Source organism: Cupressus sempervirens, chromosome 1, assembly GCF_028749045.1.
Source record: "Cupressus sempervirens isolate cs-2001-9-10 chromosome 1, ASM2874904v1, whole genome shotgun sequence".
NCBI classification, from domain to species: Eukaryota; Viridiplantae; Streptophyta; class Pinopsida; order Cupressales; family Cupressaceae; genus Cupressus; species Cupressus sempervirens.
In genome coordinates this window covers 440,635,682-440,660,849 of record NC_143118.1, presented here as the reverse complement: position 1 = coordinate 440,660,849, position 25,168 = coordinate 440,635,682, and the positions used below count along the sequence as shown (strand labels likewise).

The following is a 25,168-nucleotide window of genomic DNA, read 5'->3' as shown; positions in this document are numbered from 1 at the left end:
TGTATATTAACTATATTGTATCATTGTTCTATTCATTAGATTAGGGTTCATCATAAAATGAGAGGGCACATGATAAATTTGACATGTGATTTCCATTTAAAATAATGTATTGCCCATTGTAAAGTAGTACATTTATTTGATAGAGTAGTGAGGTGGTCATATGAGCAGTAGTTTTTTTTGGAGCTACCACGAATATCCTTGACATTTGATTTGTTCTCTATAATGATCAAATCTCAATTCATTACCTTAAATCAAATTTATTTATCATTGTAATTTAAACAATTATTTCAAATGTTATATTTACTTTTAAAACAATATATTTTGATTTATGTCAAACATTTTCAAAATGTAGTTGAAAATATATATTATTTTTATAGAACAACATGATATTGACCATAAATATCATACAAGTTCATAGCATGATTGTAATTAATTATAAAAAAGAAATATTATCTATCAACAATTGAAGATCACTTTCAATATGAATTAAAAATCAAATAACTAGAATTAATCACTCCAAAACCAACTCCAAGTATTGATTTTGATGATAGATTAGAATGTATGACCAAAATATTCATACAAAAAAATATACACAATCCAAACCAGAAACATCACTAAACCAATTTTAATTTTAAAAATTCATTTAAAAAGTGGTTATAAGACCTTGAAAATAAGATTTATAATATATTATGAACAAAAATCAACAAATTAATACAAAATAAGAAATGCTCTTGGTTTCCCACAAACTCAGTAGGGAAAGAGTTGTGGCCCCGTAGCTGTAGTAAGAAGCCTCTATTATTCCTCGGCATCCAAAAGAATCAAATAAATTTAGTCTCCAATGGGAAATATCTATGAATGAATAGTTTCTTATACCTCAAATATAGGCAACGGCCAATATTTAAGAGATGTTGTGTCAGGTGAAGTCGTCAAGATGAATGGTGAGAAGAGCTTTAACGGGTCTATGATCCGACGCCTTTATATGGTCGATAGAGTCATAGTCTTGCACCTCGGCTTTCACATTTGTTGCACGATTTACCTTATACAGTACTCTATCAGTCCACGATGGAACTCTTTCCAATAGACTTTGCAATTTGAATAGAGTTTCAATGAAATGGGTTGAAGATATACATTGAAATTTTGATATGATTAATTATGATTGGCATTTGGTTGATGAATGAAGTAAATCAGGCGGCTGGGATCTACCTTGTTTCTACTGTTCTTGTTTCTCTTCTAACATATATTGCTTCAGGTGAGTGGGATCCACCTTATCTCTAATGTTCTTGTTTTCCTTGTTTCTAATGATGTTTTATTCTAAATGATTATTTATTTGGACTCTTGAGTTGTGTAAATATGTAGCAAGCTATTTTATTCAAGATTGTGATAGTTTCTGTTGCAATATGAGTTTATATAATGATGTTTTATTCTAAACTGATTATCTATTCAATTTCATTTGTAACACTATTTTATAGAACTTATGTTTATCCATCTAGATAAAATGGATACAACACCTTAGCACTGGTATCATAATTGTCAGTTACGATACCATATTTGTCGGTAGGTCTGAAAGAAAGTGGGCCTTCACAAAATCCACGGAATATCTCTCCTCTTTCTGCTTCTCTAGAAAGTTGATCTTTGGCTCTCAGGAGCTGTATAAACATTCGGACATTCAAATTTATAAACCGGTTGATGTAAAAAAAAACTGATTAATTAGTTGTGGGCATGCATAGAGAGAATTGTTATGATATAGGTTACCTTTTGCAGGTTTTGATTAATGAGAAAACTGACTGATTTTCTGCTGCCTTCGATTCTGTAGTTGAGATAAAGCCAAATCACTACGTTGGACTGAGCAACGGCAGGAGATAAAGCAGTTATATCATAGTCTGGAGTTTTCCATGCAGGAGAGAGACTGTTTATTCGGTTTGGACTTCTCTTTGCTTTGTTGAAAATGGTTTGGCAAATCCGTTGGTACTGAACATTTCGCTCCAGGACGTTGTTCTCGTGAGCTGCGCCAAAATGAATGAAATGAGCAAACTGCGTTATAATTAAAATGGATTATATTTAAATTTCGAACGGCTATGAATAAGCAGTCGTTATAGATTACGTCTATGTCTCGTAAGATCTTAAACAGTATATCAAATTTTAATGATTTTTAAAAAAAATATGTGATGTGATATTTTTTCGAGTACAAAGATTAACCAAAAAAAGATCATTTGATATTGACAATGGGATACTTCATTTTTCAATCATTTACTTTGACTATAACAATATTTGTACAAATGATCTAAATGCTCATGTACAAATAATACAAATAATACATTATGAATATCAGTATAGTTGCACGACTATTCTAACTATTCATTATTTATTCAATTAGCAAGTAGACAAGTGGAGAGCTAGTGACATAGGTGAAAGGACCTATTAGTTGAATAAGTTATTTTTCTTCGTTTACTATATTTTATATTTATAAAATTTTACTAATAGTTCTAAGTTAAAAATTAATTATGATATTCATAATTAAATAAAATGTGATCTAAAAAGCAGCATATCATGTGATACTACATCAACACACTTACAAAAATGACTTAATGTAGAAGCATTAGTCTTGCTTTTACAGATCTTTATGAACACCTTAATAAATGTGGGATTGAAATCATAAGAATAACCCCTACTACAATCTACTTTGCATTCAAGTGAGAAACAATAATTAACTAGTCATTAAAAAAACAGTATAAAACTTCAGACTGCAAGAATAGTGTTAACTATATATTGACCAAGTTTAATAGACACTCGGAAAAAAAAAAAACCCACCATTATTTTTTTTCCTCTTCCTCTCCACACATTTAACCCCCGAAAGTTATCTAATAAATTTTAACTTTCGAAAAGTGAATGGACGGTGGTTAAAGTTAGACAATTCTGCCATTGAGGACTTTTCTTCTCTCGCATTGCCTTTTAAACTTGAGATTGAGTTGGAATCCAATGCATTGAAGGTTATAACGTAGAATATTTGGTGTTCGTAGCACTATATTGAGTGGTACAACTGTATGCACAATCTTATAGATAGGATAGAATAGCAGTCACTCCGAATTTTCCTGCCAATCAAATGTGAGCCCCAGAATCAACAGTCATCATGGTTAACGATAGGTGCGTTTGGTCGGGGGAAACGGTCAATTTTACTAAAGCATAAATAAGGCAACTCCATATGCAAAAACTTGTGGTTCACATTATAGCTTTAAGCTTGTAAAGGTATATCTAACGGTTGGGTGACTGGTGGGGCAATTGAATTTATTAGTCTATGCTTCATTCATAGTAGTATCTTACAAAAAGGAATGAATGGTATACTTAGTACTCATCTCATCCAAGTGATGTTCACATAAGTGAAGCATAAGGCCTTCCTGGTAGGTCACCATCCCTAAACTTCTCCAATTCAAATGTTCTTAGTCATATAATTTCTCCTAATGTTATGCTCATTAGCTTGCTACTCCATTTGCATGGTAAGTGGACTAGCAAGCTAAATGGCCTTAAACTTTGCGAAACTCCAAGTGTAAATGACTTAAATTAGAGTTGTACTTGGATAGGTGACCTCCTCAAAAGGTCTATTGCATCACTTCTGTGAGAATGCATCATCTAAGATACAATGAATGTCAAGTGCACCATTCATCCTCACAAGAATTGAGTTACTGTAAACCACTACTTATATAATATGTGTCAATAAATTTGACTCAAGAATTCATAATTGAATTCTAATAACAATATCATAAACTTAAAATATATTACTAAAATTGTGATTTTATTTTTATATAATTCCTCCAATTTATTTACACAAATTAACAAGTTATTGAGAGAACATCCTGAGCAAGACAAAACTCATTGATATAAGATGTATGAATGTAACTCCTTGAATGCTCAACAGTGGGCTGCTGTTAGACAGAGGGCAGAAAGTATTTACTTACGAGATAGATGACATGAAATCAAAAGAAAGGAAGTATCTCTGTATTTGAAAGCCATGCCCACCGCCCCCTTGTGTCGTCTTACAACGCCTCCCAATCCCCCTAATGCAACCTTGTCAATCCTAACGTCTGCACATTCTCTCACCACAAGAAACAATTTAGCACTGGCCCATAGGAACCCAATTTACTCTTCTTTTACTAATGATCTTAGAAAAATCATGAGATTCACCTTTTATAGCAAGCTGTATAACATTCCTTGCAAATAAGAATAGCTGCAGAGAAACCATGATAGAAGCAGCAATCAAGCTGCATCCATTTAAACAAAAAGAATTTCATTAGGCAATGATTTGATTAGATAATGAAACTATTTTTATGGCATATGTTGGTTGTGGAAGACTCTTTTTTATTTGCACAATTTACATGGTAGGGAAGCTTTGCCTAGTGCACTGTACATTATAGAAATTCCATTAGCTTAATATCACAGTTGAGTCTAAATTATTTGATAAATTGAGAAACCGACCTGTAGTTTCCTCCCAATGCATTGAGAATCATTCCATGGACAAGAACAACCATACAATTATTACACGAGTATCAAATTAATGAAACAGCAGCTCTCTTCATTTAAATTATCCTATGGTCTTTTAGTTTTCCCTGTTATAAAACTTTGGTCTAGCAGTAAGATGAACAAATCAGAGGGAAAAGATGCCCTAGGTTGAAAATCATATGTAATGAAATTTCACACATGGGCTTAAATCTACCAAGTTGAATCGGAGAAAGCAAACAAGTGAACCAGTTATAGTGTAAAAGAGGTAAGTTTTAAATTGAATAATATTGGCTTTAAAGAGGAATGCTATCGAAGCCTTGAAATGAAGTTTCTATGAAGAGTAAGTAGATTTCCACAATTCATTAAATCAATATCCAGATAGAGAAAAGTCATGCAGGTTTACAAAACAGCTTATGAATGCAATTCTTAAGCACCTAAAACTTACAATGTTTTGACATACTAGATAACCACAAATATGTGATGGTAAATCAAATATCAAACATAAAGGGGAAAATGGTGAAATTCTCATTGTCAAAGCTAAGAACAACCGGAAAAAGGAAGTATTTTTTTCATTTTGGGAGCTTACATATTAGATGTTTTTAATCTATAATTGCATTTTGAAGAAACTCAAACACCATACCTTCCCATTCATATTCCAGGTGACAACATGCACACAAAGATCTAAGACATTGGCAGCAGTATTCTCAAATAACTTACAAACCTTTCTTTTAGTTCTTCTTATTCCCCAACTGTAAATCTTCTCCTACTCACTAAGACTCCTTTCCAAAAAGAAGAGGGGGTGTTGGTGTAAATAGATATTTACTATTTACACTTTACTTAAGTTTACTTAGGTTACTGCATTATTTATTATTTATTTTTATGAGACACTTAGGAGTTTGTGTACCTTTTTGAGTTGTTATGTAGACAACACAGTTATTCGCACTCCCTTTTTAGCACATGTTGTTTGCAACACTAATTTGCGTGCTACACCATTGTAGGTTTATATTGAATACTATATAGTTATTTTGATCATATTTTGGTCTATTTTGTGCTTATGTTTGAGTTCCTTGGTCTTGGGTGAATTTTGCCTTAAGAAAAATTCTTACAATAATTACTAATTAATTATTGAATATGAATGCAAAAGGTGCATCAAGTGAAATCTTAAGAAGGGAGAAAAAGTAATTTAATTACTAAAATTAAATAAATATTTTTTTTTAACACCCCCCTTAAGATGAGCAACAATGTAGCTACAAATGATGCAATGCTGAAAAAAAAAACTTGGGTCTTGCCAACAAAGCTTGATGAGGTACCCAATCACAATCAAATCTCTATCAAATGAAGAAATAGAGAAAACCTAGTGGGAAAAAATCTACTCCAAAAAGAGATAGAAAAAGGATGGACAAATGAAACATCTCAAGAAAATCTTTTAAGACCATAAGTAGAATGATAGCTTCCATGATAGAAGCTTGAGACTACATAGCCCCCTAGAATGGCAGAACTCTTATGTCAATGGACATACCTATGTGGTTCCAATCTGAAGGAAACAAAGGTAGTGAACAAGGACAATAAAATTGATGTATGTAAGGTGCAGCTGGAAGTCCTAGTTGATGCTCAAAGGAGAAAGGATGAGAATACTGAAATGGAATCTCCAATGAAGGTGAAATAATAGGTGTGTTGAATCTATTATTTGAGAGGAGATGTGTGTCCTCTGATATATCCTCAACAACTTTTGTAGGTGGCTCAATGACTGTAGCTACAATAGTAGGCATTGCTAAAGGGTAGTCATGTAAAAGAGATGGAATCTGAATAGGAGGTGGAGGTGTAGAAGTGACAACACTAGTCTTAGGAACAACACATAAGTTCAAGCAACCTGACTTCACCTCAATAGACTCTTGTGAAAAAAAAGAGTGAGTCTTAAATAGTGGAGATGGTGAACCAAAATGTGAGAATGAATATAGATGGGAAGCATAATCAACAATCCCTATAGCAATAATATTTCCTATCTCACTATCTCTGATGTGCACTGAGTCCTGTGCAAACTCAATTGTCTTCCCTATCCCATTATGTGTAATCTGATAAATAGAGATAAGGTTAGAGGACAAAGATGGAACATGAAGTACATCATGAAATGTACCATCATCAATTTCAATAGAACCTTTCCCACATATAATCATAAAAATGTTGTTTCCCATCAAAATGCATGGAGTAGGAGAAGCCTCAAAAGAAGAGAACAAATTCTGAGAAGATGCCATATGGTGTGAAGCACCTGAATCTAGTAACCATCTAGAAGAATTAGAAATTGTGGTTACACAAAGTGCATGACCATTTCCTATATCTTTACCATCTAACTAAAATGATGATGATGAAGAAGGCATGAGAAAAGTAGAAGGTGTATATGAGAAATATGTTAGCAAAGGAATACTAATCTATTAAAAGAACAAATCATTAACTAACAAAATTACTATAACATATAAGAGAGACCAAAAGAGAAACCCTCAAATGAGAATATGAGCCATGAAATGGCTCTTTCAATGAGATTATTCTCTTGATGTATGGATGAGTCTAATGGATTAGTTTGGTAGGATTATGGGATGTATGCTCAAGCTTCAAACTAGCTTCAATGGAGATTTTTGTAATTTTTGGTGTGGATGTATGAGATTGGTATAAAACTTGGTCTTAAAATGGCATTATAACTTTAGCTCAAAAGTTGTGATGAAATGGCTTGGGAGGGGATTCAATTTATAGGCCAAGTGCTTGAGGGATGGAGGGTTAAGATGTAAGGAGAGATGCAAGCTTAAGGAGGGCTAGGATGCACTCAAACGAGAGCACATGGATTGTGCTTGTTTAGCACCAACCAAGGAGAGACACATGTCACAAGGTGAGTGGATGGAGGCAAGGAGATGTATGAGTCAACAAAGGAGGCTCAAGGGATAATATCTTCATAAAGACCCTTCATAATGGCTTGTAAGAGCAATGAATGAGCTTGTAAGAGTCTTTATGGCTTGGTGGTTGGGATATTTTGGAGGGAGTTGAGATTGTTAACTTTGCTTGGCTTAGAAAAGTCTTAAGCTTGCTTAGGGAATGTGACAACATTAGGGGGTGGATTAGGCTTGGGTTTAGGATTAGATTAGGCTTGTTACAGATATGCAAGTGGATGGCATTCATGAGGGTGGGTGAGTTAGTGGCTAAGCTTGGTTAGTATGGGTGGATGGGGTGGATTAGGCTAAAAAGAGGGTTTAGGGATAAGTTAGGGGCTTATTAGATTTGAGGATTTTATTTATCAAAAAAATTTATTTGATAAATGGGGATTTTAGAATTAGATAGAAGAAAATGATTTAATTGATAAATAATAGGTTATTTGATTTATCAATTAGGACTATAGATGATTAATTAAATTAATCAGCTAGGGGATGACAAATGATTAATTAAATAGGAATTTAATTAATGATGCCTTTAGGGATAACTAAATAGGATTACCAAAGCGGTGTAATCAAATTTAGGTGTCTACATTCTGCCCCTCTTTGACATAGTGTCGAGACAACACTATTTCAAAGAAGATTGAATGAAAAAGACATGAGAAAGATGTTTTAGCAACAAGGTTGCCCCAATCTCGGATAAGAAGAGGAGAGACTAGATGTAGAGATGCCCCCTCAAGAAGGCGACAGGGAGAGAAAGCAAGGCTTGACGGCTTCTTGAAAAATCCAAGAATTTGAGATGAGTAGGGAGACTCAAATTGGCAAAGAGAAGGGGTTGAATTAGCTCAAACTCTCACTAAGTGAGAATGATAAAGGGAGAATCAGAGGCACAAGAGGAAGCAAGCTTAAAACTTTCGAGATTGGGGGAAGGATGAAGGAGCAGAGCGCTATAAAAAGAAATCTAGGATAGGAAGATGGATGATGGGATGATAAAGCTAATGCAATAGGATTTCAAAGAGTCAGATTGGTGGAAGATGGCTTTCGGAGATCCCTAGGACTAGGATTGTGGATCTCGAAAGATGACGCTTGGTGGATCCCTAAAACTAGGATTGTGGATCCCTAAAGCTAAAGGTGAGGAGTGACTCAAAGAGATACTGACGCATAAGCTAGGGTAGGAGAGTCGGATGTTGGATATGGTTGGGGGATAATGGAGATGAAAGGAAACCATTGAAGCTTTTTGAGTGGGGGGATACTTCAAAGAAAAGTACCACCATGTAGTTGAGCACTAGATTTGCTATAGGACTATTGGTTAATTGCCAAGGTTACCAAGAACATCAAGGCTTTTCACTAACTGTCTAGAGGACTGACGAACTGACTCAAAACAAACATGCAAGGATTGCCCCAGCATCACACATGAATCCCAGAGGAAGTAGAGCAGAATCGCCACTAGGTAACCCACAAGTAGAAAAGAAAAACAAAGAAAAGACCTGATCAAGACCTTATGGATTGCCCCATTCGCAGCATACCATGATATGGAAGATCATGGCAACCTTGAGGAGGGAACAAAAAGATTGCTTGGAAAAGATACTTCAATACCCAAAAGGGAAGAGTCCAAATAAAAAGAAAGAAAAAATCCAAAAGAGAATCGTTTGCCAATGAGATGGGTAGGACGAGGTATTAACGGACCAAGATCAGACATGAGAAAAGTTATATCCTACAAGGATCTATCAGAGAGCACGTAAGTAGATGGATCTGGATGATGTGTCTGGCAAGCTGAACTAAGAAGGATAACACTTTGGTGGTAGAAGATCTAGCTAAAGGATGCATTGGAATAGCTAACCAAGGGTTGTGCGATGTGTGCAAGATGCTGATCAAGGAGGAACTAACACGAAAGCTGGATAGACACAATGGTACTAAGCTAAAGAGGATGTACAAGCTGACAGACCAAGATATGTTAGAAATGTACAAGGTTGTTCATGTTTGGGTTTTGTGAAATGGAAATGTTTGTGAAGGGTGAGATGTCTGCAATAGTTGATAGGTGGATAGGTAGATGGTTTGCGAAAAGCTTAAGTGAAAATGGGATTCTTTGTGTGCATGTGATAGGATACAAGCTAGGATACAAGAGTATTTATAAGCTAGAATATGGTACAAGCTTTGGACAAGATGTGGATATACAAGGTATGGTACAAGATTTACAAGGTATAATACAAGCTCTGATACAAGATTTACAAGTTGAGGTACAAGAGTTACAAGTTGAGGTACAAGATTTACAAGCTCTACAGGAGGTATTTACGAGCTCCATTAGATTTTGAATATTTGGTTGGAACACCAAAGGAACAAGCAGGTGTGTTATGGGATGGTGGGTAAATGGATGAGGGATAGGATAGTGATAGATAATGGATTAGTATTAGTACACAAGGTGCCTGAATCACCAGGTTTTCACCAAGGTACCTATCCAAGGCACTTGAATTGCCAAGTTTTCACCATTGGACGCTTATTTCTCTTTACTATTTTTTTTATTTTTTTGTATTTTTCAAAAGCTGGGTATACCAAGGATCTTCGAGCATAGAACTTCTTGAGATGAATGATGTTAGTAGGATCATTCAAGAGTTCTCCTTCTGGTGTAGATAGCTGATAGACTCCGGAGCCAAAGGATGTAGTGACAATATAAGGACCAAGCCATGTAGGTTCAAACTTGCCTTTCTTTTCTTGATCTGCTTGGACTTTCATGTTTTCTTTGAGGACCATGTCACCTGGCTAAAAGTGTCGTGGAAGCACCTTCTTGTTGAAATTCCTTTTGAGATGAGTTTGATAGACTATGAGATGATCATAGGCTTGTTGTCACTTCTCGTCTAAGAGATCTAGCTGGGTGAGCCGAGCTACTCTGTATTCTTCATCTAATATTTGCCCTTGCAAAGATATGCGCAAGGAGGGAAGTTTAACCTCTATAGGTAGTACCGCTTCGACACCATAGACTAGGGAGTATCTAGTTGTGCCGGTGGATGTATAGAAGGAGGTTCGATAGGCCCATAGGGCCGGAATCATTGACAACTTTCTTTAGGATTTTGAGGAGGGTTTTGTTAGTTGCCTCTACCTGGCCATTACCTTGTGGAAAATATGGGCTAGAAAAGAAGTGATGGATGTAGAGTGAAGTGCATAATTCTTCCATCTTGAGATTTTCAAAATTACCTCCGTGGTCGATGAAGATGGTGGATGGGATGCCGAAGTGGCAAACAATGTGGTACAAGATGAACTTGGAGACCTAAACTCCTGTAGCTAAGACTAAGGGGACTTCTTCCACCCACTTAGTGAAATAGTCTATAGCTATTATTATCCATTTATGTCCATCAGATGAGAGAGATGTGATAGTTCCAACTAGATCAAGGCCCCAATAAGCGAAAGTCCAAGGTGGTGCAATAGGCTGTAGATCCTGTGTTGGATCATGCACAAGATTTGCATGTTGTTGACATGGGAGACACTTTCTAACAAAGTCACATGAGTATTCTTCAATGGTAGGCCAATAGTAGCTTGCTCTAAGGATTTGTCGCGCTAGGACAATACCACTCGTGTGGGCATCGCAAAGTTCGAAGTGTACTTCTTTTAACACCATTGCGGCCTCATTTTGGTCTAAACATCGAGAGAGAGTATCATGATAACCCCGACGATATAGGGTATTGGCTATGATAACATAGCAGGATGATTTTTGGATGAGGTTCTGGCATTGGGTACGTGTGAGGTGAGGGGATATGATACCATCATTAAGGTAAGTGTCAATCTCATGGTACCAAGGGGATTGGGGACCAACCAAGATACAAACACGGTTTGAATCCTCATTCGCATAGGCAGGTGTGAGGAGCTGCTCGACTAAAAACTCATACTGTGTAGCTACTTGGGGAATTTCCAAGAGCGAGCCGATAGTAGCCATAACATCTGCTACTTTGTTCTGTATTCGAGGCACTTGTGTAAACTGAAGCTTTGTAAAATACTGGGTTAGCTGATCAACTAGCTCTTTGTAGGGTAATAGCTTTTCATCTTTGGTTTGATATTCATTTAGGGCTTTCTTGATGATGAGCTAAGAATCACCAAAGATTTGTAACTTAGCAATGTTCCATTCTGCAGCTATCTTTAATCCTGCTATGAGAGCCTCATATTCAGCTATATTATTGGTGCTAGGAAATTGTACCTTGAAGGCTTTTGGAATGTAATCCCCTTGAGGTGTGACCAACAATATTCCTTCCCTTGATCCATGAGATGTGTATGAGCCATCAAAATAAAGTTTCCATGGGGGCTCTTCTTCAATTAGACAGATATGCGCATTTGGAAATTCTGTGATCAAAGGATATGCATCTATTAGAGGTGCATCAACTAGATGATCTGCTATAGCTTGCCCTTTGATTACATTTCTATCCACATACTGGATGTCAAATTCGCTAAGGAGCATAACCCATTTGGCCAAACGACCTGTAAGTGTTGTTCTGGAGAGCATATACTTGAGAGGGTCGATCTTGGAGACTAGTTGGATGGTATGACTTAGCATGTAGTGGCAAAGCTTTTGAGTTGAGAAAACAACTGCCAAAAAAGCTTTTTCCATAGGAGTATAATTGAGTTCATAACCAACTAGGGTTCTATTGATGTAGTAGATGGCTCTTTCTCTACCATAGTCATCAAGCTATGCTAGAAGTGCCCCTAGAGTAGTAGGCATTGCTGATATGTACAAGATCAAGGGATGACCAGGAACTGGTGGAACCAAGATAGGGGGATTGGTGAGATACTGCTTGAGCTGATCAAAGTTGTGCTAACATAAAGGATCCCACTTGAAGTTCTCATCCTTCTTCAGTAAATGTGAAAATGGTGTACACTTATCTGCAAGCTGGGAGATGAAGCACTGGACAGATTGAAGCTTTCCCTGAAGAGAGAAAAGCTGTCGCAGTGTCTAGGGAGGAGGCATGTCTAAGATAGCCTTGACCTTCTTGGGGTCGATCTCTATACCTCATTTAGAAACTATAAAGCCTAGAAGCTTGCCAAATGTGACCCCAAAGACACACTTCTTGGGATTCAGCATGAGATGATATTTAGCTAACCTATCAAAGACTTTCTCCAGGTCAGCAAGATGATCCATGAAGATATGAGATTTGACCAAGATATCATCAATATAATCCTCCAAAATGATATGGATGAGATCATGAAAAATGGTTGTCATAGCTCTTTGATAGGTAGCCCCAGCATTCTTTAGGCCAAAAGGCATCATGTTGTAACAAAAGGTTCCCCAAGGGGTAGTGAATGCTATCGTATGTTGATCCTCTTCTACAATCTTGATTTGATTATACCCAGAAAATCCATCCATGAGGGACAAAATTTCATGTCCAACTGTAAGATCTACAATCATATCTATGTTGGGGAAGGTAAAATCATCTTTTGGACAAGCTTTGTTAAGATCTCTGAAATCAGTGCAGATTCTGATGTCACTAGAAGGTTTAGTGATGGGGACCATGTTGGAGATCCACTTTGAGTAGTCGATAGGTCAGATTACCTTAGCAGCTAACATTCTTTCTAATTTAGCTTTGACCAGTAATGCCACCTTGGGGTGCATTATTCTAAGCTTTTGTCTAACGGGCTTGATATTTGGATCGACTACAAGATGATGAACTACAAGCTTTGGATCAAGTCCTGGCATGTCCTGATATGACCATGAAAATTGGCCAATGTTCTCTCTTAAGACCTCAAAGAGGAGATCAGCTTGGTCTTGTGATAGGGATGCAACAATGTGAACAAGTCTGGGGATCTCTGAAGAACCAATGTTGACTTCTCTAGTATCCTCAATTAGAATAGAAGACACCTCTGGTCGATTATCTTGAGGAGATAATGCTAAATCCTCATGTTCTGCTTGTGGCTTTGGATGTTCTTGTTGAGGGGTTCTCTTCACTGCCTTAGCTAGTCTCGTATTCACCTTTTTTCTAGTTTTGGGTGTATCGAAACTAAGTTGGGGATTTTCTCCAAAATACCCCTTGGGATCTAGCTTGTAGATATAGGCAGAATCTGGCTTTGTTTACTTATGAGGAGTTTCGGCTCCCATGAATCTCAGAAGCACTTCCTCTGATGTGAACTCATCAATGTGTATGATGCTTGGTTGGTACCAATCTATGAGTTGTGGATGGGCAAGTGGTAGGTCAATGAAATGGATGGATAGTTCTTGGAGAACAGAGTCTCCAAGGGAGATTTGGTCTGGGATATCATCGTAGGCTCTCTTTTCAACTTCCTCGGGAATTTCTTCAATTTTGATAAGGTTGCAGTGAATGTTCAAAAAAGTGTGACCATCTGTATTGGTGCCCCCAGTTGTGGGTGTGCCAAAACCAAGACCTGACTTCGATTCCCACTTGTGTGTGTCGATGGGGCACTGCATGCCTCTTTGTTCTAGTCCTAGACCACCATCTTGATAGTTCCATTTATCAGTGATGAGCTTATGTTCTTGGGGATACTTCTGGCTGAAGTGATCAAGGCATGCTTGATTTCTTTGAGGTGCATCCTTATGTAACCAATTGTTGATATTTGGAGTGAGCTCCTCATGAAGAGGGATTTTTGAGGATACAAAGGTTGTTGGGCCAAACTGTTTGTATCGAGGAGGTGGAATCTCCTTAGCTTTGTGATATGTCAGTCATCCATGGGCATGTGGATCAAGTGGGAGTGCCCTAACAAAAAATGCATCTGATAGACTATACTCTCCACAGCCTTTGTTATTGATCTTCACGATCGACAGGCTGGAGGCGAGGATGGTTTCTGGGTCATTACAAGTGTGGGATGAGCTGGCGATGGATGTGCCGATATTAATTCTAGGGCAATGGTTTGTATATGAAGCTTCAACCGCATTGCAGTAAGCAAAGGGTTCTGGATCAGCATGGATGGTTACCTTAGTGCTTTGATGCAAAAATTTGACGCACTAATGGTAAGTGGATGGAATGGCTTTCATGGCATGAATCCATGGGCGACCGAGGAGGATGTTAAATGGTAGGTTTAGATCAATAACATGGCAGATTGTCTCTTGGATGACTGGGCCAATGTTGATTGGTAGCAAAATAGTTCCTTTTGTGGTTCTTTCCAAGTTGTCATAAGCTTTGATGGTGATAACCTCACTAATAATATCTGCCTCAGTATACCCAGCTTGTTTTATGAATTTTAGGGTGCAAATATTTAAGGCTGATCCATTATCTATCATTACTCTTTTTACGACGAAATTGGATACCATGATGGCTATGTGAAGCGAAAGGGTGTGATCTGGCTCGACCACGGGTATGTCGGTGGGTTTGAATGATAGGGCACATGAGGAGGATAGGTGTCCAACAAGATTATGAAAATTAGTAGCGTTGATATTTGAAGGGACACGGGATTCTACAAGAGCACTGTCAAGGATGTTCTTGTACACAGCACTAGTGTGAAGAAGGTCTAAAATGGAGATTTGGGTTGGCATGTTCCCAAGGTGTTACAAGATATTGTATTGGCTTTTTGATGGAGCTGATGGTGCTGGTGAAATGGGTGGGCCTGCGATGTTAAATTGCACTCTTCGAGTGGTGACTGCACACTCATTGTTTGGTCTTTGGATATTGATAACATTAACAGAAGGCTCTTTCTCAAATATACAACCTATGAGGCTACCATAGTCTATATAGGATGAAGTGTGGTCATTGTTCTTCCCATGCTGTTGGTTTGGCTGGCGATTGTTGGTGTTTTTGTTGTTGGCTTGGACAGGTGCTTTTCCAAGATTTTGGTTGTTGTGAGGAGGAAAAGCATTTTGATAGATTTGTAAGCTTGCATTGGGAGAGGTTTGGGCGCCAACAGTGAATTTCTTTCTGATCAATGAGGTCCTGCACATAATCCTTCAGTTTCATGCATCTGAGGGTAGTGTGACCTTTTACCCTATGAAATTTGCAGTACTCATTGTCTTTGTACCATGCAACTTTGGATTGGCTTGGGTCGATTTGCTGGGTAGGAGGAAATTTGATGAGGTTTTCTTTGACTAATTTCTCAAAAATGACATCCAATGGCTCACCAAGGGGTGTATAATTTCTAGGTGTAGGTTGGAGTCTGGGCTTTTGTCCTGCAGCTACATTGATGGCATTAGCTTGATTGCTAGACCCTTGAAAGTTGGGTCTTGGATTGTGGTTTTTATAGCTTTGGTTATTCTGATGTTGGTAGTTGATAGCTTGCTGATTGTTTGGTTGATATGGTGGGTTGGATTGGTTTTGAGAAGGACCAACAATATTCACATGTCTGGTGTTAGTGATGCCATCTATTGCAACATGCTTGTTTTTGTTCCAATACCTAGACTTGTCATTGGAATGTGATTGATTTTGGTTGGCTTCCTTGTAAATCTTGACCACACCATCTTTAATGAGTCCTTGCTCAAGTATCATTCCTTTCTCTTTGATATCTTTTTAGGTCTACAAACAGTTCATGGTCATGTGGTGAGCTAAGCTAGGATGGGCATTATCAATAAACATTTTCACCAAATGGTGCTCTGGCAAGGTGTAAGATATGCAGGTGGTAAGGGTTTGCCATCTTTGCAGATATACGAGAAGGCTTTCTCCACCTTTTTTCTTAGTGTGGACAAGATCAACTACTGATAGCTCTGTTTCAACAAGATGGGCATATTGGGCTACAAATGCCTCAGAAAATTCAGAATTTTTTTAAATTGTGCCATAGGGGATTCTATAAAACCATTCAAGAGCTGGTCCGGCCAAGCTTTTGGGAAAGACATGCAAGAGGAAGATGTCATCGTATGCCACTTCTTGGCAGTGCATGTAAAATTCTTTGATATGTGTGACAGGATCTCCTTTTCCTTTGAATTTTTCAAACTTGGGTGTCTCAAAATGCTTGGGAAATGGTGTCATGGTAATGGCTCTATCAAATGGGTAAGGACACACATTCTCAAACTTGAAGGTTTTTGGATCATTTCCCTCTTAGATGTTCTTCACAACTGTTTTGATGGCTTCCCATTTTGAATTAATGGGTGATGGCTAGGGTGCCCCCAATGTAGGAGTGCCCTGAGGTAGATATGTGTTAGATGGGGCAATAGAATATGGATGGCTTTGAGATATGGGCTGGTAGGGATTGTACATAGCTTGGGAAACTAAAAGGTGGATGATGGGTTGCTGAGGTGGAGGTGGCACATATTGCTGCATGTGCTGCAAGGCTTGTTGCTAGTATGGGATTTGAGGTTGGAATTGAGGAACATAGGTTGGCTGTGGCATAAATGGTTTGCTTTGTGGAGGTAAGGTATAAGATGGGTGTGAAGCTTGGGGAAAGGATTGGGGAGCTTGTGGAACTTGACTTTGGATTTGAGGAGTTTGACCAATATATATGGGTTGTGCCCCCATTTGGGAAGGTATCTGCATGGCAAAGGAGGCCAAGTAATTGGTGGTTGGTGGTGGTGGGTTTCCTCCTAAAAGTGGCATAGAAAAATAGTTGGTAATAGGAGGTAATGGATTAGTTGGTGGTGGGAATTGAAAGCTTGGAAATGGAATTGATGGGGTTTTATAGATTGGTGGCTAGATTCGAAAGTTTGGTAGATTGGTGGCAGGAGCTTGGGTCACTTGAGAGCTTGGTAGAACATTGGTAGTAGCTGGTGGGGTTTGATAGCTTTGTGGAGTGAGGGTAGTAGCTTGTGGATTTGTGGCTGATGGCATTGAGCTCCAAGGACCTAGTGAAAATGATGGGATTGTCTTCTGAGCTGAGGTAAACAAGCCGAGGGTGATGAAGGGTTGGTTACTTGGCCCCATGGGTGGCATCCCGGTTGTGTATTGCTAAGGTTGGCCAAAGATACTAGCACTGATTTGGGAGATGGGTGGATTTGGAAGGCTGGGTTGGAGAGTAGTAGTAGCAATAGTGAAGGGAGTGAATGATGAGGTATTTTGGGCAAAGGAAGTTTGGGTGGAGTGGTATGGACCAATGGTGGAGTGGTGGTGGCTGGATTGGCTTTTGGAAGGGAGATTTCAACTTGAGTGGAGGCTGGTATGTTTGGGTCTGTTGGATCATATGGGGTGGGTTGAGGCTCTTCTTTTGGCACATATTGAGGATAATTTGAATCATAAGAGCCTATGGGTGGTGGGAGTTGCTCAAACAAGGGTTAAGATGGATTTGATAAGGGGGGAGGTCTTCCAAAGTCGAAGGCTCCAATGTTGTCCCTTCAAAAGTTAGCCATGATTGTTTTCTTATTTTTGTCTATAATGGCGTTCACCAATACTGCATTTCTTGGTTGGTTCATGAAAGCTTCAATGTCAGTAGGTGATGGTATAGCGTTCTCTAGGCTGAAGGATGGTTGAGTGCTCAAGGAGAGCGATGCTGTTGGATCCAAATGATAGGGCTCCATTGTTTCCTTCTTCTTCTTGCCTAAGTGAGTGACGGGTAGTATGAAAATGCAGAATGTTCCTAGGGATGAGATACAACAATGCTAATGGATGCAAAAGGGGGGAAGGCTTATCTATGCAAATGATTTCCTAGGTTGAGGCAAAGCTATATGACAAAACCTAAGGAGGATTGGGTTGGGGATTTTAACTTCAAAGATATGTTGCCAAAGCATGAAAGGTCTACTTTCCTATGTGCAAGCTTGGTGATGATTGTGTCAACTTAAGGATAGACTGATGATCCTTTAGGAAGAACACGAGATTGACCACTTGTGGATCCCAACCTTTAGCTTAAGGTGATGAGGGATAACAAGTGACAAAGCTAGAATACCCCAGACAAAGCTCTATCAAAGGGATAACCTTGGTGAGGCTGGTGGATTTGGAAGATGTTAGGAATGGCAAACTTTTGGCAAAGTGACAACAATTTTTAAGGCTTGGATGTGAATTTTTTGGATTGCTAGCTAGATGGTTTGGTTCTAAATAAGATGGATGAGCTAAAATGCTTAAGAGGATGACTAAGGATGGCTGGCTTACTGACAAGGATGACTCTAAAGTTGAGCTTATGCAAGAAGATGCAGAGAAACAAAGGGGTCTAATCATAGAAATCATGCCTAGTTGGTAGGGCATAAACATTATTAACTCCTGGATGTTGGTTAAGTTGGATGGTGCGATCTAACCAGGCATCTTGAAGGGCTTCATCAGCAACTTTGTCCTCTTCTTTGTGGAGTTTGGAAATTCGAGGGCTTGGTGTTAGTTCTTTTCTCTTGCCTGAAAGTTTTTGGTATGCTTGAGATGGTTTGAGTTTGAGTTTGTGAAACTTATGTTTGGGTTTGGGTTGTTCTGACATAAATTCCTGAATCTGCTTGGTTTTGAGAGATCTCGATTGTTTTGCTTTGACTTGTTCAACTTCTAGAATAGGCAGTGACTACGCTAAGTGTGCCCTAAGCTAGGATTGACCAAGTTTGGAAAACATTCATTCAACAAATAAAAAATCAAGCAATAGATAGGAACAACCAGATAGAAGTTTTTGATTCTCAGAATGTGATACTTGTGCCAAGGAGTGTGTATGTTTTACAAATATTTTGATCAGTCACTTCAAACACATTAACATCCTAGATGGTTGTCTGCAAGGCTGACAACTGGTTTAGCTAGGGAGTCCTCGATATACCCAAGGTATGTGAGGCCCAAATCTGTAGATGAAACCAAAACAATGTCACACAGCCGAGAGGAGTGGTAACCCACTTCTCCTCTTTCACTTCTCAAAAGTATAAAGTTCCTTGAGGCTTAGCCTGAGTGACAAAATCTTGATTCCAAGAGAGGTGTCTTTAGATTCACCTCCCGATCTTTATACTTTGTCGGAATGCTAGAGTTGAGGTCATCCAAGGGGTGATGAAATCCCCAAGTAGGCCTCCTCAAAAAAGAAACAAGGTTTTGGATCCTAATCTTATGCACCCAAGATGGCCTCAAAAGATGACAAGGGGAGAGAAGACTTGGATGACCTTGGGCTAAAAGACAAGATTCTTTTCCAACTGACACTTAAGTTTTCTGATCTAGACTTTGCAAGCACTCATGTTTAAAAGACAATGTTCAATTCCAACTTTGAAATGCGCCAACAAAGAAAAATTGATCGAAGAATGCGAACAAGAAGAAGAGTTAGGGTCAACAAGAAAGTAAACCTGTGCGCTCGAAGGCCCTCCACATCAAGTATCGATTAATTTCTTTTAAAGCATTCAAGGGTTGGTGTGATTTTATTTTAAGCCCAAAACAAAGATGTGTGAAACTCGATTGTCAAGCGTGCACCCAGAGGCCCTCCACGTCAATAGTTGTTCAATTTTAGTGCCCAAATGAAGTGTTAGCGAACCTAATGTGCATTCAAGAAATTTTCTAAGTTAGAAAAACTAATAAAAATACAAGTGAAGTTTTATCTTTGTGGAGCACTTAACACCCTCTTAGGTGGACCTAATCCCCATAGATGGCGCTGAGATTGCAACCAATGGTTAAATTGATGGGTGATTAAAGAGGGTGAGTCCAACTACAAACTCACTTAAAGTGTCTTTATTTGATTTTTATAATTTAGGAAGTTTCTAGAATGTAGATTCTTTTTATGTCCCAAAAGATGAAGTGTGATGATATTGCAATGGTTAGTTGATCTTTTGAATTCAAGATTAGATTTGTTGTTTTAATCATGCATTCAAGAAAAATTGACTTTTATCCATAGCATTCAAGAGTGTGTTTTGAACAACATACATTCAAAGAAATATGTGTTTAACCATTCAAGTTCATTCCACGAAAAAATTAAAAAACATGATTAAGCTTGTTGCTCCAACCTAAAATGAGACAAAAAAACAAATTGATTAGTCACCCAAAATCTTCCAAAATGAAAGCTTAACTATGGGAAAAAAAATTTAACTTTTTTTGTTCTTTTTTCTAGGTGTAAAAATGCTTTAAAAAATCTCTATTCTATGGAACCACCAAAAGTTAAAATTTGATTTATACTCTTTTTTTTTTTTATATATAACTACAAAGTGCAAAATAAAGATGTTAAAACAGAAATGCAACAAAGACAGGCGGAGACGATAGTTCATTAGGCGGGGATGCCAAACTGCGAAGATGCTGATCTACGGAGATGCTGATCTACGAAGACAACAAAGAAAGAGGTGAAGATGATAGTTCAGTTTGGTGGTGCAGGAAATAAGAAACTGGGCAGAGACACTGAACTGCGGAGACGCTGATCTGCGGAGATGATAGTTTAGGTTGGCGGCAGCGAAGACGACAGTTTAGGTTGCAGAGACGACTATTTAGGTTGGTAGCGGCGGAGATGATAAAAGACTAGAGGTAGCAGTAAAGACGACAGAGGACTAGAGGTGGCGGCAGAGATGATAGAGTAGCTTGTAGAGATGATAGTTCACCAAGCGCAAACGCCAATCTACGGAGACACTGATCTGTGGAGATGACACTGCACTAACAGAATAGAAATGCAGAGATTTTTCCAAAAAAAATTAATTTTTTGGTTATTTTCAGATTTTTAGAGGGTATATCTTCCTAAGTGCATTTTTTAACCTGCAAAAACAAGCAAAACACCTTACAACCCACTCAAACAACAACAAACATTAGATGGTTAGTTTATAAGAAAAAAACATAGGGTAAAATAGATGAATGAATGACCCATAGTGGGGTCCCACCGGGCGTGCCAAAATGTATATGAGTAATATGTTAGCAAAGGAATACTAATCTATTAAAAGAACAAGGCATTAACTAACAAAAGTACAATAACATATAAGAGAGACCAAAAGAGAAACCCTCAAATGAGAATATGAGCCATGAAATGGCTCTCTCAATGAGATTATTCTCTTGATGTATGGATGAGCCTAATGGATTAGTTTGGTAGGATTATGGGATGTATGCTCAATCTTCAAACTAGCTTCAATGGAGATTTTTGAGATTTTTGGTGTGGATGTATGAGATTGGTATAAAACTTGGTCTTAAAATGACATTATAACTTTTGCTCAAAAGTTGTCATGAAATGGCTTGGGAGGGGATTCAATTTATAGGCCAAGGGCTTGAGGGATGGAGGGTTAAGATGCAAGAAGAGATGAAAGCTTAAGGAGGGCTAGGATGCACTCAAAGGGGAGCACATGGATTGTGCTTGTTTAGCACCAACCAGGGAGTGACACATGTCACAAGATGAGTGGATGGAGGCAAGGGGATGGACGAGTAAACAAAGGAGGCTCAAAGGATAATATCTTCATAAAGACCCTTCATAATGGCTTGTAAGAGCAATGAATTGGCTTGTAAGAGTCTTTATGGCTTGGTGGTTGGGATATTTTTGAGGGAGTTGAGATTGTTGACTTTGCTTGGCTTAGGAAAGTCTTAAGCTTGCTTAGGGAATGTGACAACATTAGGGGGTGGATTAGGCTTGGGTTTAGGATTAGATTAGGCTTGTTAGAGATATGCAAGTGGATGTCATTCATGAGGGTGGGTGAGTTAGTGGCTAGGCTTGGTTTGTATGGGTTGATGGGGTGGATTAGGCTAAAAAAAGGGTTTAGGGATAAGTTAGGGGCTTATTATATTTGAGGGTTTTATTTATCAAATAGATTTATTTGATAAATGGGGATTTTGGAATTAGATAGAAGAAAAGGATTTAATTGATAAATAATAGGTTATTTGATTTATCAATTAGGACTATAGATGATTAATTAAATTAATCAGCTAGGGGATGGAAAAGGATTAATTAAATAGGAATTTAATTAATGATGCCTTTAGGGATAACTAAATAGGATTACCAAAGTAGTGTACTCAAATTTAGGTGTCTACAGAAGGAATATCAGTGTTTCTCTTCTGAAGGAGAGCTATCAAATCTATAACCTGTTTGACATAGCCATCTAACTTCTTCTCATAGCAATGTGCTTCAAAATGATTAGGCTTATTACAACAGGCACACTTTGGTCTTTCTGGAATTAATTTACCTCCTTAGGATGAGGTGGCATTTATGGACAATGAGTGAGCTAGAATCAATTTGAGACTTTGTAGATAGATATTTTTGAGTCTTCTCCTTTGTCCTCTAAGCTACCAATGCATGAGTCTATGAACCTATGAGAGAATCCAAATGAGAGAGCTTAGCTTGCTCACGAGTCAAAGGATTACAAGAAACCTCAAAGGATGGCATGGTAAATCTATTATTGAAAGCATCTTTGGTGGAATAGAAGGTAGAAGCAAAAATGTGAAAGTTTCCATGAAGCTTAGAAAGAACCAAGTAGATACATTCAATGTCAGTCTTTGTCTTTCCATAACCCTACAATAAGGATCTTTGTTGATTGAACTTCATCATGAAGTCCTCAAAGGAAGGAAAAGAATCCGATATAAGTGAGGTAAGCTCTACCTCAATTTGAAGTGCCTTGAACTCATTCATTATATCAAATAAGCCTTCAAGCTTGTCCACATAATGAAAGGGGTATTGCACCCATCCCGATGAAACTATAGACTATCTGAGACCTGTAAGGCAATCAATCTAATTTCCTCATCCATCTTGTTCCTATGTTGCATGTCCTCAAAAGGTCTTTGTAAAACTGGCTACACAACATCTAAATAGGAAAGAAGAGGAGTCATTGAGGTCTTCCAAATGTGGTAATTGTGAAGGATTAGAAGTTCTAGAGAAGAAGAGATCTCTGCCATTGTTTTAGAAGGGTTTTTTTCAAGTTTTCTAATATACTAATATAATAATAGAAAATAATATAAAAATGGCCCCTACAATGCAATAAACTAAACCCTAGCTTACAAATAGAATGTGTAAATGAGAGAAGAGAAAAAAAGATTTAGAAATGAATCACAAATACTTAGTACAAAATACTAGTGAAATGACAAAGAATCTGGAAAGTGCTCAAGAAGATCTTTCTGATGCTTTTTTTGAAACATAAAATGGAGCTATAACAAAAATTTATTGCCCCCCAGAAGATAGAGGTCATCAACAAACTTCAAGCACCAAAATAGGTATCAAACTAGAAAAAAATTCCAATAATTCTTGCTGCATCATCTCCATTTTAGAACCAATTTTTTGATGCTTCTTTCATATCAGAAAAAGACTCTCGTATACTCAAGATATCTTAAAAAAACTAATAAGCCCCTCATTAAGCATAAAAAAGAATTTATTTTAAAATAAATAAATAAATAAATCTCCACCACCCTCCGAGTGGAGCAGTGGTGGCAAGAGAGCGACAGAGCAACTAGTGGAGGAGCAGCGGTGGCTGTAGAGTAGAGCCACTAGTGGCGGTGAGGTCATGGTGTAGTAGAGTGGAGGTGCGAGAGGTGGAGCATCTGTGACCAAAGTAGCACCAAAAACTGGTGGCTGGTAAAGGTGAATGCGTGTGGGAGAAAGAAAAAATGGCACTAGTGCAATAGTGGGCCCGAAAAGGGCCTATGGGCCAAAAAATGCTTTCAAGTGCCCTTTCCTGTACTAGTTAAAATTATTTTTGAAAAAATATTTCCTCATAATGCATGTGGGAAGTCATACACCCTGTTGGGAAAAATATTTTTGCTTCCCAGATCAATGTTGTCTAAAATGGAAAAAATTGATATGGAAATAGGGGTTTTGACATCGTTTGGATCCAATCATGAGGTCCTAGCCTTAAAATGCTATGAAAATTAGTGATCGCCCTATTTTTACTAGAGATACCTGAAAAACTTCAATTTGTTCTAACAAAACCTTGTTCTCATTTTTCTCCAAGTATCAAACAAGCTACAACACATCTGGCTTTGATACCATGAAGGATTTGAACAATACAAATCCACAAAATTCGAAGAATACTTGCATGTGAAAACCTATCATAGAGAAGAAAAAGGAAAGAGTAGGCAAGGGTTCACTCGAAAAACTTATACAAATGTATTCTTAGAAAAATAAAAGATACAAGATAATTACAAAAGATCAATCCTTATAGAAGAAGATCGGAATCCAAAAAGGGTAACCTCAAAGGTAAATGCTATTTAATAATTACTAATTAATTATTAATTATAAATGAAAAAGGTGCATAAAGTGAAATCTTAAGAAGGGAGAAAAAGTAATTTAATCAATGAAATTAAATTAACCTTTTTCTCTAACATATCTCACATCTTCAACTTGTAATATGAAACCAAGAGGTTGGACAATTTGGGCAATGAAATGCCAAAACTCTAGTTGGAGATTTTTTAACTTCAATCCAATGTGGCTTAGAACAAGCCACAACCTATTCAACTTTACATTTGGTCAACCATAGAAGGTTTCTAATAGAGATGTACCCACATTACAATAATTCTTTTTCAAAACTCTTTATTACATTCCATGAGTTTTGAAGAAAACCACAACTAACCCTTTTTGGATAATTCTACAAAAACTAATTATTTGAATTCCTAACTTTCTTCCCCAAATGTTAGCAATCCAATCATTAAAAAACTTTCAAGAAGGTAAGGAATCTTTATATAAACAAACAAAGAAGATAGCAATGTCTTTCAACCTCATCTGCTCTTTTCTAATGGCCAAAATCATATCTTCGTTAAGAGAGAGTTTTAAAGTCATGGGAAGTGAACTTACTCTCTTGAATTGTTTCTAGTCATTGCTCCTTTAGATACTCCCCCACCCAATCCACCTCCATTGGTTGTCGGTCCTCTCAAAACACCTTCTTCCTCACAAAAGACTCCATTAAAAGATGTTGATGGTGGACATTCAAGCCTAGATTTTTTAGACAAAGCTACCTTAAACGAGTGCTTGGTATCTCCTTTACCATTAAATGATATTTCCTTAACATGGCTATTGTTGTAATCATTTTTCAGACTACCCTTATCAATCTCCATCCCCAATTCAGAATGATCATTATCCTTCAAACCTCCTGAGTTGCACAT

General features: G+C 37.7%; 1 protein-coding gene across 1 annotated transcript; it reads right to left on the bottom strand.

Annotated features, from left to right (window-relative positions):
* Nucleotides 1–913: 913 nt before the first annotated feature.
* LOC149578178 (type IV inositol polyphosphate 5-phosphatase 11-like) lies at nt 914–25,168 on the bottom strand. The gene is made up of 6 exons (XM_089799582.1): nt 24,861–25,168; nt 4,177–4,253; nt 3,951–4,076; nt 1,753–2,003; nt 1,507–1,646; nt 914–1,082 (listed from the first exon to the last, which is right to left on the bottom strand). The coding sequence occupies exons 1-6, from the start codon at nt 25,166–25,168 to the stop codon at nt 914–916; spliced, it is 1,071 nt and encodes a 356-aa protein (XP_089655708.1).